Source organism: Anolis carolinensis, chromosome 3 (assembly GCF_035594765.1).
Source record: "Anolis carolinensis isolate JA03-04 chromosome 3, rAnoCar3.1.pri, whole genome shotgun sequence".
NCBI lineage: Eukaryota > Metazoa > Chordata > Lepidosauria > Squamata > Dactyloidae > Anolis > Anolis carolinensis.
Window position 1 is genome coordinate 33558073 of NC_085843.1, and position 15365 is coordinate 33573437.

Sequence of the window (15365 nt, forward strand, 5' to 3'; positions counted from 1 at the left end):
TGTAAATAGTAACTCTTATCCAAAAAGGAATCATCTCCCTTCTCTGCATAGAGTGACAAAAGGCAAACAGGTAGCTTGTCCTGGGAGAACCTAATCCAAGCATTGATCCTCTCTACTCTCTCCACCATAGCACCATATGAATGGCTGGGCAGGGAAATGGTAGCAACAGAGGTCAGGAGCGGTTGGCCTTAAGCTACTATGGGTGCTTTCATCTCTTTGCAGAATGACCTTCAGCTTATCCATGGATCATAACAAAATACGTCATTTTGGCCCCCATACCTGCCCTCGACTTGCACACGAGGTCAACTTATACATGAGTATATATGGTTCTTTTCCTCACATCCTTCACTGGAGTTGAGAATCATAGCTGGGTAGATGTTGCCATCCAGAGTTGGGAGATTTGAGTATTTGGAGTTCCAAAAAAATAGTTTCTCATCCTTGAGAAATCTTTGTATCCTCCTTTATTAGTATAAAGTGCAGAAGTTTAGGCTGGAGTTTAATGGAAGATCCAGTGTTTTTTAATGAAAGATCCAAGGTTCAGTCCCTATTAAGTCTTGCTTGGAGGATCTCTGGACAGCAGAGGCAATGCTGAGTTTGATGGATCAATGGTCTGACTTATTATCAGGCCTAGTGTTACAATGCAATATTGGTTACACATCCCTTGCTTGTAAATCTTATATTGGTGTACAATAAAGGTTGATTAGTGAACAGTTAGAGAAATAAGTAGCTACTATGGTATTTCAACCAGTGAATCTATATGAACAAGCATGGTGACTTCATGAATGTGTAGGCTATATTAATTTGGAAAACAGGCTGAAAGGAAAGAAGAAGCATGTTTTCTTATTTATAGTTATATGTTGATTGCAAATTCACATTATTATAATGTTCTGTTTAGGGATGGCCCATCATTCTGAAAGCTGAGTAGTTTCTTCCCGTAGTATTGTGTGTTGCCTGAAGCTTTCTAGATAAAATGCAATCTCACCACCATATCGCTAAGAGTATATTTTATCATTACATCTAGAAAGCTTCAGGCAACATACAGCAACACTACAGTGTAGATGCACTCAGAGATAAATTATACCACCAACAGTGGAACAAATTTACATTTCAAAGACAGTATAATGAGTAGTAATGATATTGCTCCTTCTGGTGTCACAAATAATGTTTTCTTGTTGCCTTTTCTAGTTACCTTTCAAAGACAGACATTTTGGAAGCAGTTCTTTTATTTTATATCACCTTATCAATTATAAAATTTAGGATTTGGAGAAATTGTTCAGATTTATATCACTCTCTTATCAAATTAAAATGAAGTAATATAAAGAAAGTAAGGAAGTCACAGAAAGAAATGAAAAACAAACAGGAGTAATGCAATGAGTTCCCATTTCAACATTATGTCAAATAACAGCAATTGATTACAAAGCCCAAACAGATTTCTCAGTGGGAGAGATTGTATAAACAGCTGAGCAATGTATAAATTTCCTTTCAACCATAGAATAAATCATTTTGCTTCTGGGTAACATTGCTGTTTCTCTTTCTTTCAAAACATGTATTGCAAGACTGTTTTAACATTGGATTTTTCAATAGCATGGCACAGACATTCAGAACAACTTCCATCTTTCTCTGATCCAAATTTTGCCTACCTGTTTTTCAGTTCTTTTAATTTTTATTACATTTCTATTAATTTTGATACAAGATAAAGTCTTTAAAATTCATACAGTTAGTTATTATTATTCCAATATTTCTTGAAACTTACTGATAACTAAGTACGGGTATTAATGGGATAGCAGGCTTATATTTTAGAACCATATTTCTTCAATTATGTGATAACATTGATTGTACGATGCACCCTAATTTCAGTACCACCAGCAAAATTAACATCAGATGCACCTGTGATTCTAAGAGGCACCACATTTTTAAATATGTTTATATAGGAAAAAAGTGTGTCTTAACAATTGAGGAAATAAAATAATAAACTTTCCCAGTACATCTATTCTGGATTTGCTATTTTGTAAGGAAAATCACAAAAGAAACTGTGGAACATCATGGCAAGGTTGCAAATAGATGGTGACCATTCTGGACCTTTTGTAAAATTCCATGTTTGAGACAGGGCAATTGAAGGATAAAAGTAATCTTTTGAAGGAGGGGAGGGAGGGAGGAAGAGGGGAAACAATGTAAACATGTGTTACCAATGGAAAATATTCTGAATGCTTGTATAATTTGTGTAGCACTATTTACAATAATTCTGAAAGTAATTTAAAAACTTTTAATTAAAAAGTAGTCTCTTGAGGTATCATTTTTTAAAGATCTCAAAATTAAGATAAGAAACATATGGAACACTGTTTCAAACGTTACGTCATATCTTTTAAATCACTAATCAGTGGGAATTATATTATTTACAAATAAGCTCCATTACATCACTCTTTTAAAATTTTCTCTAGACCCTGAACACTATCTCAGCCTGTAAGTTGTTGGGAACCATTTTACCTCCTAATAAGGTTTTAGTTATCGTAAACACTACCCTCTTTAAACTCATTTTATGTGAATATCTCTGTGAGGTTCGTCCAGTTTTATTCTTTGGTATTTTATTCGGTATTAAGATTATAGTCATGTCTATTTTCCTTGATATGTATTGTTTTGAAGTAATTTATTAATATGTATGTTTGCTGGCATTGAATGTCTGCCATATGTGTTGAAAGCTGCCCTGAGTCCCTTTGGGAAATAGGGTGGTTTACAAATAAAGATTCTTATTATTTTCATTCGATTTTCGCAGCTGGGCCAAGAGCAAAGGGTATGGAATCTATTACACATTTATTAAGACAACTGGTGGCCAATTTGAATACTTACAGTCACTGTTTAATATTAAGGGGGTGCATGCTTATATCCATGCCGAAGAAGCAACATTTGCCCTGTGCATATCTGGTTCCAAGGGTTAACAGTGTCTCAGCTGATGTCCTAAATTTGGTGGACTGCTATTGCTTAGTTTCCTCAAAAGTAGTCACTGATTAAAGATTATTTGCCTGTTTCACCTTTGGATCCTAGAGACTAATCCCAAATTAAGTTCTTAAAGATATATTTTACATTTTGTTTAATTCCCAAGGTTCAGCAATGTGATCAGAGCGCATAATCGACTAGAATCAAGATACAGCAATAGCTCTGGAGGATCTTATGATGACGACAAAAGTATGACCTGACATTTAATTACATTAAGTTTGTGCCTAATGGTGATTATTATTAATAGATATATTCATAATAAGCATGGTGTAGACAAAGCTAGGTAATTTGAAGCCCCTATTATTTCTGTATAAACATTGAGCAGGTGCTTAAACTTCTCCTGATTAAATAAACTGAACTCAGAAATCATTCATTTTGGCTGGATTGTGCCAATGGCTGCAGCTGCTTTTGACAAATTGTTTAGTCTTTGGGATTATTTGTTAGTAAAGATATCAAATGGAATTCTGCTTCAGAAAGCAGTTTTTTTCTGAAGATATTCACCCCTGCTTCTAGTTTTGTTTTTATTATTTGCAGCACTGATTTCTGTCTGTTCTCTTTAATTTTTTAACATTCTATTTTACTTTTTTTATTTTTTCTGTAAACTTTCAAGGGAACATTAGTTTTTGGGTGTCTTTAAGATGGAAGATATTATTAAATAAATAATGTGTTACTGTGCAGATGATCCTATTTCTCCATACACAAGCTGGCTATTAAACATTGTGGAAATGAAACAGCCACAGCCTTTACCAATGCCGTTTAATGGTGGGTGCTGGGCCCCACTCGTTGACTATCTCCCAGAAACTATTACACCACGAGGACCACTGCATAGGTAAGCTGAATGTTAAAATGATTGTCTTCCAAAGTAATTTATCCCAGTCAACAGCTAGCTGCATTATGTATGAAAACTCTGATATGCTTGTGAAAGTAATTGGATATTATAATACCATTTCCCTGTAGTGATGTATTGGTTTGTTCAATAAATCTTGTGTTTCATGAGATTTTATAATAAATTTAACTATCTGATGTGAGGTAGCTGCCAATGGCCAGTATTTTACATCATTGGGTTATTACAAGCTGCCTAGAGTCTTCTGGTTAAGGCAAGACAAATGGTTGTTATGTCTGTATATACATATACAGAAAAGAGTATTGCTAGTCAGCAAAGGATTAGATCCAGCAATACCAATTTCATCACAAACCTTCACTATGTTGGAAATTATATTAACCTCTCTAAGGAATAATGTTATGTTTTACCTTTTTTCAACCAAAATGAAATAGACACTGGTTGAAGAAAATTAATTAAGAAACTTTCTCTCAAGACTCAGGCGAAGGACTTGATTAGAAAAGTCAACTTTTGTCCTCTCCCCAACCTCCTCCGTCTACTGCATTGTAAATCTTGCCACATTCTGTATGCATTTTCTATATCAGAATGATCTTCTTTATGTCATCTACACTGACAAGCATAATTTCATTTTGATTATAATGCTAAATGCAGACATCGTGACTTGTTACCATATTAATGACATTTTTAAAAGCAGAAAGCTTCTGACATTGTGTCATAAATGTATTTGCCTCCTCCATGCTCCAGCAAATGTGGGTTGGGATCATTATAGAGCAGAGGACTATAGCTCTGAAATTTTCTAGCAAAGTATTTAATGCTGATAGTCAGCTAAATATGAACTTATAATAAATGAATGCTATGAATAGGGATGAAAAAGTCAAATCAAGGGCCATTCAGTCCTACTTTTGCTTTTGTCCATTCTTTGATATTTTAAGTGTACTAAAATGTGAAAATAATGCCTATTTACAAAGAAAGGTTGAAAGGAACTACACTGTAATTGATGGATTTTTCCCTCCCTGTAGGCAGCATAGGCACATTTTCTGTAACTAGAAGTGACACAATATCATTTCCACTTCTGGCTTTTGCCAATCTTTGGCCATTGGTATGAGGTTTATGGTTTTGTTATGTTTTTTGCATGGTTTTAGGCTATTTGGGGCAAGAAATTACTATAAACATAAACAAAATGGCTTTTAAAGGACTGAAAAATGCAGTTGTGGTATACACTTAACTAATCCCAACCTAATGTTTTAATAGCTGGATAAAAGAATTCATATTTAAAAGTATCTCTCCTACCATCACACATACAGAACAGCTGTATGATAGATAGATAACAGATTTTCCAAGTGTGTCCAGTGACAGCTCTTTCAAGTATGGCAGCAAGTTATAGAAATAATGCTATTCTACCTTCCAAGAGTGATGCTATTGTACTTCCAATGGATTAACATGCATCCAAAGCTGATGGTGTCATTGATGCAGACATTTTTTCCCATATACAGGCAAGTTACAAATAAGAATTTGTATGTAAGAACAAGTACATTTTTAAGTGTAATGCCAGCCCACACACACACACAAGCTTTTGGATAGCATAGGGAAAGGTTAATACCCCTGTGGTGTTTGTTTTGCTGTGCTCTCCTGTTCAGGAGATTTCACCTCGCTTTCCCTGTGATTGTTGGATTTTTGAAAAATGTAGCTTGTTGTGGAAACAAGGATTGGTGATGAAGCTTCAGTGGAGACCCCTTTTCCACAGGAAGGATTCCAAAGGGTAGATTTCTCTCACTTCCTGTTGTCTAACCCCTGTTTTTAACCATGAGTCATTTGTAAGTCAGATGTTTGTAACTCGGTGATTCTCTGTACATCTCTGTAAGGATGAAATATCTTCACTCAAAGCTCCATTTAGAAAGCCTGAGTACTAGCTCTAGGTTAGGGACCCCCAAACTAAGGCCCATGGGCCAGATGCAACCCTGCAAGGTCATTTACTTGGCCCCCACCCTAAACTTTAGGCTTAGGGTCACCCTAAGTCTGAAACGACTTGAGGACGCACGACAACCACAATCCTAATTAACTTGACTAAAAAGCAAGCCCACACTTCCCATTCAAATAATGGTAATTTTATGTTGGTTAAAATTGTTCTTCATTTTAAATATTGTATTGTTCTTTCCTCTTTTTTGCACCACAAATAAGTGCAGTGTACATACTAATTTATTCATGTTTTTTTTCAAACTATATTCCACCCCGCTGCCCCCCAACAACCTGAGGGACTATGAACCAGGCCTCTGCTAAAAAAGTTTGAGAACCCCTACCATGTTGGCTTTACTGTATATGAAAAACACAGAGTGAAGAATTCCCTTGTGCCCAGATAGTCACAGCTGCACAATTTTTCCATGTTTGGAACAAGTTGGTTCTGACAGTTCTCACATTCCACCCATCACCCAAGATAGAGAGATTGCATACCTGTAAATTTTATATTTACTCCTTTCTCTGGGTGCTGACTGAGCTAAGAGGTGGATAAGTGTTGTGCTTAGAGTACCATAGTGTCCACCCATCAATTCCATTTGCCAGTCATTCAAGGCATTTATCTTGTCATGCAAGAGTAGTCTCCTCTTTAATATTATTCAGTTAAATGTTATTTTGATGTCTAGAAATAGTGATGCCTGAGAATGAGTGATCTGAATTAAATAAAATTGAGCTTTGAATTGTTAGGCATTCTATTTCAGGAGAAGTATGTAAAGCTTTAACCAAGCAGTGGTTCTTAACCTGTGGGACCCCAGGTGTTTTGGCTCACAACTCCCAGAAATCCCAGCCAAGTTTACCAGCTGTTAGGATTTCTGGGAGCTGAAGGCCAAAATATCTGGGGACCCACAGGTTGAGAACCTCTGCTTTAATTAATGTCTTTCAGAATCACCATAGAAATGGTGTTTTGAATGAGTTACCACATTACATTTTCAAAGGGATGCTTCCTTAAGCCTTTACCATTATACTTCATTATCAAAAGTAGGTCCCTCCTAGAGTCCTTAATGTTCTGGAGCAGATTTTTTTAGGGGCCGGGGAGTTGCAGCAGAAAAGGGAAATTCATCCCACTACTTATGGTATATTAATGCTTAGATCATAGGCCATTTTTAAACAAAATAAAAATATGATATAAAAGTGCTACATACAATCATTGGAATATATATCTTGTATATTGAAAAATTCAGTGCAGTACAGGTAAAACATTCCACTAGTACAGTGGTTCTCAACCTGGGGTCCCAGGATGTTTTTGGCCTACAGCCCCCAGAAATTCCAGCCAGTTTACCAGCTGTTAGGATTTCTGGGAGTTGAAGGCCAAAAATATCTGAGAACCCCAGGTTGAGAACCACTAAACTAGTAGATGTTCTTCTGCCAGCAGATTGACATTATTTGATACCACCTGTGCCTTCTTGGCTTTTATCATTTTAAAAAATGTGCCATAGTTTCCATGTTGTGGTTCAGTTACTTCAACAATTGTGTAATTACTGCTGATTTTTTTTTCCTGGTCTCCTTATGGATTGTTAATTTATCTTATTTTTACTGATAGGTGTAATATTGCTGTCATCTTCATGGCTGAGATGGTAGTAGATCACAGTGTAAGGGAAGACTGGGCTCTCCACCTCCCACTGTTACTGCATGCCCTCTTCTTAGGTAAGACATATTGAGCAAAAATTGAAACTGAAATTAAGTTTATAGCCAGATGAAACTTTGTATTCTTCCTTGTTTACTTATTTCAGTGTTTATTTTTCTATGTACTGCTCTTGCTCTCATGATTTCATGAATAGAATTTGTTACTATTAATATAGCAGAGTTTTGCTATATTAGTATTAGTAATCAGATAAAACTACCAACATGACATTCTACCATTTTCAAACGACTGTGTGTTGTTTCTAATGTTTACAGGTATTTATATCACTAGTAATGTGGTTATAGAAAATGATGAGATGGTCTGGCAAATGTTTTTGTATATAAGACAGGAAACTACAGGTGTGGATCCCTGCATAATAATATTTTTGGCAAGAATTACTTACTTCATCTGATGGAAAGAATTATACAATATGTATTATACCACCCCTATACCCATAGAAGCTATATCTGGTGTTTCACTTACATATGGTCTCTACAAATTTGCTAGATCCTTCAGGCGATTTTATGGTACAGTTTCCCAGCAAACTCCCATAAAATTGGAGGACCTAGCAAATCTCTAGAAGAGGATATATCTCTAGGAATCTCTAGGTCCTCCAATGCAACTGTATGGTATGCTGGAATTGGAAGTTAGATCATTCACATGACACTTGGTCATAATCGTGCCAGGAACATATCCCCAGTGAATAGTGGGGTCTTTGTGTGTTATATTGTTTTTTATTATATTATTCTTAAGAAGGTGAGTGGAGGGAAGCCTTCACAAGCATCACAACTGTGCAGAAGAAAATCAATGCTTAAGCAGTGGCATTGCTTCGAGTTTTCCGGGCTGTATGGCCATGTTCCAGAAGCATTCTCTCCTGATGTTTTGCCCATATCTATGGCAGGCATCCTCAGAGGTAGGCGAAACATCAGGAGATAATGCTTCTGGAACATACAGCCCAGAAAACTTACAGCAACCTAGTGATTCTGGCCATGAAAGCCTTCAACAACACAGTGGCATAATTGTTGCCCATAAACTGAGACTAAAGCTATGAAGAGGTGATCTGTCCCTGTACCAGCATCAAATTCCTAGGTCATGTTAACTGTTGGCTCAGGATAGTGGCTTATACAATGGAATAATTAGAACATAAATAAACTAAAGAAGTAGCATATTTCTTAAGTATATATTTTTCCAAGCTCAACTACATTTTTTAAAAAGCATATGACATCATATAGATGGTAGCTAAGGAATTAGCCAAATAATGAGTAAAGGAATGCTGTGTTGGAAATGTTAAGCCAGCCATTCCTTGAACAATGTTACTTCTATCAAATGAAAAGGTTTATGAATAATGAAATATTTTTATCACAAAATTAAATCAATGTAGATACGCTAGGCAGGCATTTTCTACTTCCATTAGGAAATGATTTTGAATTGATAACATTGAAAAAATAGTTGGACTTATATATTCTTAGACTGTTTGGCAACAGATTTCAGTATCTAGTAATTCTTCAAAGTCAAATTAAATTTATGGCTAGGAGGAGACAACTTCATATATTCACACCAGCAGTAGGCTTGTCATTTTGTCTTTGGCTGAGCCTTTTTATAAAAGTTAGTAGAGAATTAACCCACTCTGAATCTTGTTATGATCTCTGTGGTAGGTCCATATTTAAATCTTACAATGCAGAATATTTTTCAAACCTAACAGCTTTCAATTGGCTACTGGGCCATGCAATCATGTATGTTGACACACAAATGTTTTTTTTTCCTTTCAAACTATACATTTTCTCTCAATTGCTTATCAGAAAAACATAATATCCTAGGCAAGTCTCTCTCATCCTCATGTTGCAAAAAAAGTCTTTTCAAGGGAGTGATGCTCATGTTTTTTTGTTCCTGTTGCAGTTTTTAAGTACTTTTACACTCTTTTAAATTTGTATTGATTTAAATTGTATTTATTACAAGCTAAAAAACTTCAAACTCGAAGTAAAGGTTGAGGCAGTTCCTGTTGTTGCTGCTAATTTAGCATCTCACTGTTTTAGCTGTTTCTGGACCTGGTGCTGCCAGCAGTGGGTAATAGGGATGAAAATTGGGCTCCTAGGCTGACCGGATAAATTAGTCTGGATGACCTTGGGCAAACCATTATCTCAACCCCAGAGGCAGGCTCTGAATAAATTCTGCCAAGAAAAACCCTCTGAAAAGTGTGCCATGAACCCAAGATGGATTCAGAGTACACAGCAAAGACAACAAGAGGGTATGAAACAGGAAACTGTGCTAACATGGTCATAAATGATTTCATTGTGGTTGTGTTTTTTGTTGTGGAGGGCCTGAACTACTTAGAACTGTTTGCTCTTTCTGGAATTCAGGTGTTTATGATTCATATTCAAAGATTGCTGTCAATTACCGCCCTTTAGGTCTTGACCATTACCGTCCAGAGGTCTTTGAGCACAGTAGAAAACTGCTGCTTCATCTTTTGATTGCTCTATCATGTAATAGCAATTTTCAAGCCATTGCTTCAGTGCTGCTTCAGACCAGAGAAATGAATGAAACCAAGACCCTCACAGTGCAGTCTGCATGTATGCCTGACTATGTCTATACAGGTAAGAAGAAACAGGTGCTTGTTCAGAGTCCATCCAGTTTTGTTTTGCTTCATCTTGTCTTGTCCCTGGTTTGCTCCTGTGGTGTTCTTTCTGCCCTTAAAATGTACATAAAACAACAGAGAAATAGGTTCATGTAACTGTTCCAGACTGAGCACTAATGTAGTCATTTAAAAAGCACCATAAAAAGATTGAATGCCACCCAGGCTTTCTTTCAGTGTTGCTCACCATTCTGTGTCACCACTCGGCATTCTTTAATTTACAGTATTTACCATACAACTGGAGAACAGGGGGCAAAGTTATTTTTTCTTCGTGTACTCTGTGAATGCACACTAATGGAGAGGCTGCGCCTGCGCAGGTCCCAACGGAAACTCTTCCCAAGCTGAAGTTCAAATTTTGGCGGTAGCCACGCCCCTCCGTCCCCGGAGGGCATATAAGGCAGCCCTCGGCGTCTCCTCCCCAGTTCCTTTTTTTCCGCCGCAAGGTTCACTTCGGATTCTCATGTCTACGACTCGCTTCAAGCGCTGCACTCAGTGTGCCGCTAAAATTCCTGACTCCGACGGCCACGCCAAGTGCCTTTACTGCCTCGGGGAGGCACATGTCGTCGGTACCTGCCGTTTTTGCCTGGCCCTAACGGCCCAGGCTAGAAAGAATAGAGCCGCGAGGCTTAGAGCGGCGCTCTACGAAAAGTCGCTTGCCCCTGAACCCGCTCCGTCGACTTCGGGCTCGAAGCCGCCGCTTAATCCGGCAGCGATGTCGGCTTCAACAGCTAAAGCTCCCTCGGCCTCGTCTAGGGCGTCCAGAGCCTCCAGGTCGTCTAAGACCGCCAAACCACCGTGCACTCTCACCACGGCTATGGTGTCGACACGTTCTGGTCGAGTCGGCCCTTCCTCGACATCGAGCTCGGTGGCCTCCGTATCCTCGGCCCGTTCCCACCTCGGGGCTCCTCCGTCGTCTTCTGCGATGAAGATCGCCTTTAAAAGAGCTCACGAGGAAGCTCGTCGGTCCCAATCCGACTCAGCTATGGTCCCTCCCACACCGGGTAAATCCCTGAGGGTTCCATCAAAACAACCGCTCGCTAAGAAGAGGGCAACTCAACGCTCTTCCTCTTCCGCTTCCTCCAAGATGGGCATCATTTCTTCGGCGACTTCTTCTAGAAGATCCTCTCCGATCGCTCCAGCTCAGCGACCTCGCCAACCTTCTCCTCAACAACTTTCGGATGGCGAATTGCAGGACTCACCCCACCACTCCACTCAGACAGTGGTCAGGGTGCCATCTCCTCGACCTGCTACTTCTCAGCGCTCGTCCCGTCAACAGCTTTTTCCCCCAACCTCGACACCGGAACGGGGTAGACAAACCACTCGCCTGGCTCGAGCGGCCCAGGCCTCGGCCTCCAAAGAAACTCGGCCGCAGATGGCTCCTGCTCTTCAGGTTTTGCCGCCCCCAGAGACTGTGTTGTCATCTCCCCCTCAGTCCCCTCAAGGGGCTGGGGACGATGAGATTGATATAGATCGTCCTGATTCCGCTCTCTCGGCCTCGGTGGTATCCTTGGGCCTTGATCTCTCTCCTCCTCATGATGCCTATGAGGTGGACCCTCCTTCGCCTACCGACAACATTCGGGCTTTCTCCGAACAAATGGTTAGAATGGCGGATGCCCTGGGTCTAGAAATCAAGCAGACTTCCAAGGCAGTAACTGACCCGGTCTTCAAACGGGTCCAAGCCCAGGCCCCTCCGGCCACGCTCCTGCCGTTTTTGCCTTATCTCCTAGATGTCATCCAGTCTTCGTGGAAGACTCCTTCCTCGATCCCTCCTACCTCGAAGAGAATCGAGACCTGGTATCGTACGGACGACGATACTTTAGAATGGCTTAAGCACCATCCCGACCCAAATTCCATGGTTGTTAAAGCCTCTCAGTCCTCCGGCCGTGAATCCACCACCCCTGCAGACAGGGAAGGCAAGAGATTTGACGCGGTCGGGAGAAAGCTCTACTCCGGAGCCCTTCTGCTTTGTAGGATGGCGAACTATGGGGCCTGTATGGGGGCCTACCAGCAGATCCTTTGGGAAAAAGCTCAACCCTTCTTCTCAAAGTTGTCCGATGAAGACCGGTCGGTTATGTCCACCCTACAACAAGAGGCCGACTCATTAGCTCATCATCAAATCCAGATGGCTAAGCATACGGGAGACACGGCCGGCAAGATGATTGCCCACGCCATCGCCATTCGTCGCCACGCCTGGCTGAGGTCGTCCGGTTTGTCTTCCTCCTCGAGGCAGGTCATCGAGGACCTTCCCTTCGACGCCATGGGCCTGTTTAACTCTGGCACCGACGACAAGCTTAAAACCAACCATGACTTTAAAGTACTGGCCACCAAATGCGGTGATCAACCCCAAGCTCACCGCACCAAGTGGTTTCCTCAACGCTTTCGACGCTTCCCGCCTCCTTCTTACCGCCAGCAATCCTTCAGGCGTCCCTCGGTATCGAACAACAACAACCGTCAACAGCCCCGTCGGGCTGCCCAACCGCAAAGACAGCGCGGCCGGGCCACCCCCACCGCTGGTCAACCTCCCCGGCGCTCCTGACGCCATCTCCTTTTCCAAAGACTCTTCTTACGGTACCGATGCAGCTCTCATTCCTCAGCTCCTCTCCTCTTCTCCGAATCAACCTCCTGGTCTCTTTCTAGATCGCTTGGCTCCCTTCTTTCACCGGTGGAAATCTATTACTTCAGATGCCTGGGTTCTCAAAATTGTCCAAGAAGGCTATGCCTTAGAGTTCGAGGAACTCCCGCCCACGGGTCAGGTCCTTCTCTCCAACCCTTCTCAAGAAATTCTCGCAGAGGTCGACGCCCTTCTCGCCAAAGGGGCTATTCGGCCTTCTCCATCGGTACAGGACCCTCAAGGCTACTTCTCCAGGTACTTTACGGTCCCGAAGAGGGGTGGGGGCCTCCGCCCAATTTTGGACTTACGCACGCTCAATGCCTTCATACGTCCAACCAAGTTCAGGATGGTCTCCATCGCCTCCATCCTCCCGATGCTGCAGCGCGGAGACTTCTTCGTATCTATAGACCTTCGAGACGCCTATTTCCACGTGGCGATTCGGGAGAACCACAGGCGCTTCCTCTCTTTCAAAGTTCTCGACCAGACCTACCAGTTCACCGTTTTACCCTTTGGCCTCGTTACGGCCCCAAGGGTCTTTACCAAAGTCGTCGCTGTCGTGGCGGCCCACCTCCGACTCCAGGGAATCACAGTCTTCCCTTATCTAGACGACTGGCTTCTGGTCGAATCCGACCCTGCCCTCCTCCGACGTCACGTCGACTACACTCTCTCTCTTCTAAAATCCCTCGGTCTCCAGCTAAACCACGAAAAATCTCACCTCACCCCGTCGAACAAAATCCGCTTCATCGGCGCTCTGTTCGACTCAATCGCTCAGACTGTCTCTCTTCCGCTAGACAGGTTTCTGGCCCTTCGACAACAGATCACCTTTTGCGAGACCCACCGGAGGGTTCGGGCTCGGTCCATCCAGGTTCTCCTCGGCCACATGGCCTCCACAGTCCTCACGACCCCGTTGGCCAGGCTCCATCTCCGGACTTTGCAGAGGTGGTTCATAGACGTTTTCAAGCCGTTTCGCCACCCCAATTCGAGGTTTCTTTCGGTCCCGCCCCACGTTCGGCGGTCGCTTCTCTGGTGGAAATCCCTCTCCAACGTCTGCAGGGGTCTCCCGTTCCACCCGGTTCCCCCCGCCACCACCATAACCACAGACTCTTCCAATTTCGGCTGGGGAGCCCACATGAAAGGTCTCACTGTTCGAGGCCTCTGGTCTCCCTCCGAGAAGGCCAATCACATAAACTTTCTCGAACTCCTTGCCATCTTCAAGGCTCTGAAAGCCTTCTCCCGCCTGATCTCCCAAAGATCTGTCCTCATCCAATCAGACAACACAGTAGCAGTCTTCTACATCAACAAACAGGGCGGCACGGGCTCAAGGAAGCTGATGCTTCTCTCCTCCCAGCTGTGGTATTGGTGCATAGCCCGCAACATCCTGATCTCGGCGATTCACCTTCCCGGGACCCAGAACAACTTGGCAGACGCCCTCAGCAGGATGACGACTTCCTCCCACGAGTGGATGCTCGATCCCGAGACTCTTCTTTCTCTTTTTCTCAAATGGGGTTTTCCCACTCTGGACCTTTTCGCCTCTCCTCAGAACGCTCAACTCCCTCGGTATGGTGCGAGACTTCCCCCATCCTCCTCTCCGGGCTGCCTGGGAGACGCCTTCCTTCTGGACTGGTCGGCGGAACCGATCTATCTCTTTCCGCCTTTTCCTCTCATACCGAGGGTCCTGCAAAAACTCCGGTCGGTACCGATGTCGGCGATCCTGATAGCTCCAGCCTGGCCCCGTCAATCTTGGTTCCCGGCTCTTCTTCGCCTCTCCAATGCGACCTTCTTCACTCTGCCCCTTCTACCTCATCTCTTGTCCAGAGAGAACGGCCAGATCCTGCACCCGGATCTCTCCTCTCTACATCTCACTGCTTGGAGGATTCTCGCCTGACTTCCCTCCCGCAGAACCTACAGGAGGTCCTCCGCGCAGCTCACAAGCCGGCTACAACCAAGGCCTACACTTATAAGATTTCTCGCTTTCGTTCCTTTCTCCGCTCTCGAAAAATTACTGTTTTCCCAACCTCGATACCGATCGTGCTGGACTTCCTTATGTCTCTGGCAGATCAAAAACTTTCTCTTGCCTCTATGAAATCTTACCTGGCCGCTCTATCCTGGTGTTTTCAACAACATGGTAGACCATCGCTGTTCTCCGATCACCTTGTCAAAACCTTCTTGAAAGGCTATAATAACATCTGCCCGCCGTCTCAGCCTCCTACTCCGGGTTGGAGCCTCGAGCTCGTCCTTTCCCAGCTCACTGCTTCTCCTTTCGAACCATTGGCTTCGACCGACCTTCGTCTCCTGTCTTGGAAAGTTGCCTTCCTGGTGGCCATAACTTCAGCGCGCAGGCCTTCGGAGCTGACCGCCCTTCGGGTCGATGAGCCTTACCTCCGTTTTCATCACGACCGCGCCGTTCTCCGTCCGGACATCACCTTCCTTCCCAAGGTAGTCTCGGCCTTTCACCTTAACCAGGACATTGTCCTTCCTGCCTTCTTTCCAGACCCCTCGTCTCCCCTTGAGCGGAGACTGCACCTCCTTGATGTGCGTAGAGCACTTCTCTTTTACCGGGACCGTACTAAAGACATTCGAAAGACCCCTAAACTTTTCGTGGCCCATGCTCCAGATAAGCTGGGGAATCCTATCTCTTCACAAGGACTGTCCCATTGGATTG

General features: G+C 42.7%; 1 protein-coding gene across 7 annotated transcripts in view; it reads left to right on the top strand.

The window, feature by feature from the left end:
* fry (FRY microtubule binding protein) overlaps nucleotides 1-15365 on the top strand; it is a 286727-nt gene that overhangs the window by 204470 nt on the left and 66892 nt on the right. For all 7 annotated transcript variants that reach the window (XM_008107925.3, XM_008107921.3, XM_008107919.3 and 4 more), the window contains 4 exons: nucleotides 3098-3180; nucleotides 3670-3820; nucleotides 7383-7486; nucleotides 9869-10054. In XM_008107925.3, coding sequence (XP_008106132.1) covers nucleotides 3098-3180; nucleotides 3670-3820; nucleotides 7383-7486; nucleotides 9869-10054 — 524 coding nt within the window. The remainder of the gene's footprint in view (nucleotides 1-3097; nucleotides 3181-3669; nucleotides 3821-7382; nucleotides 7487-9868; nucleotides 10055-15365) is intronic.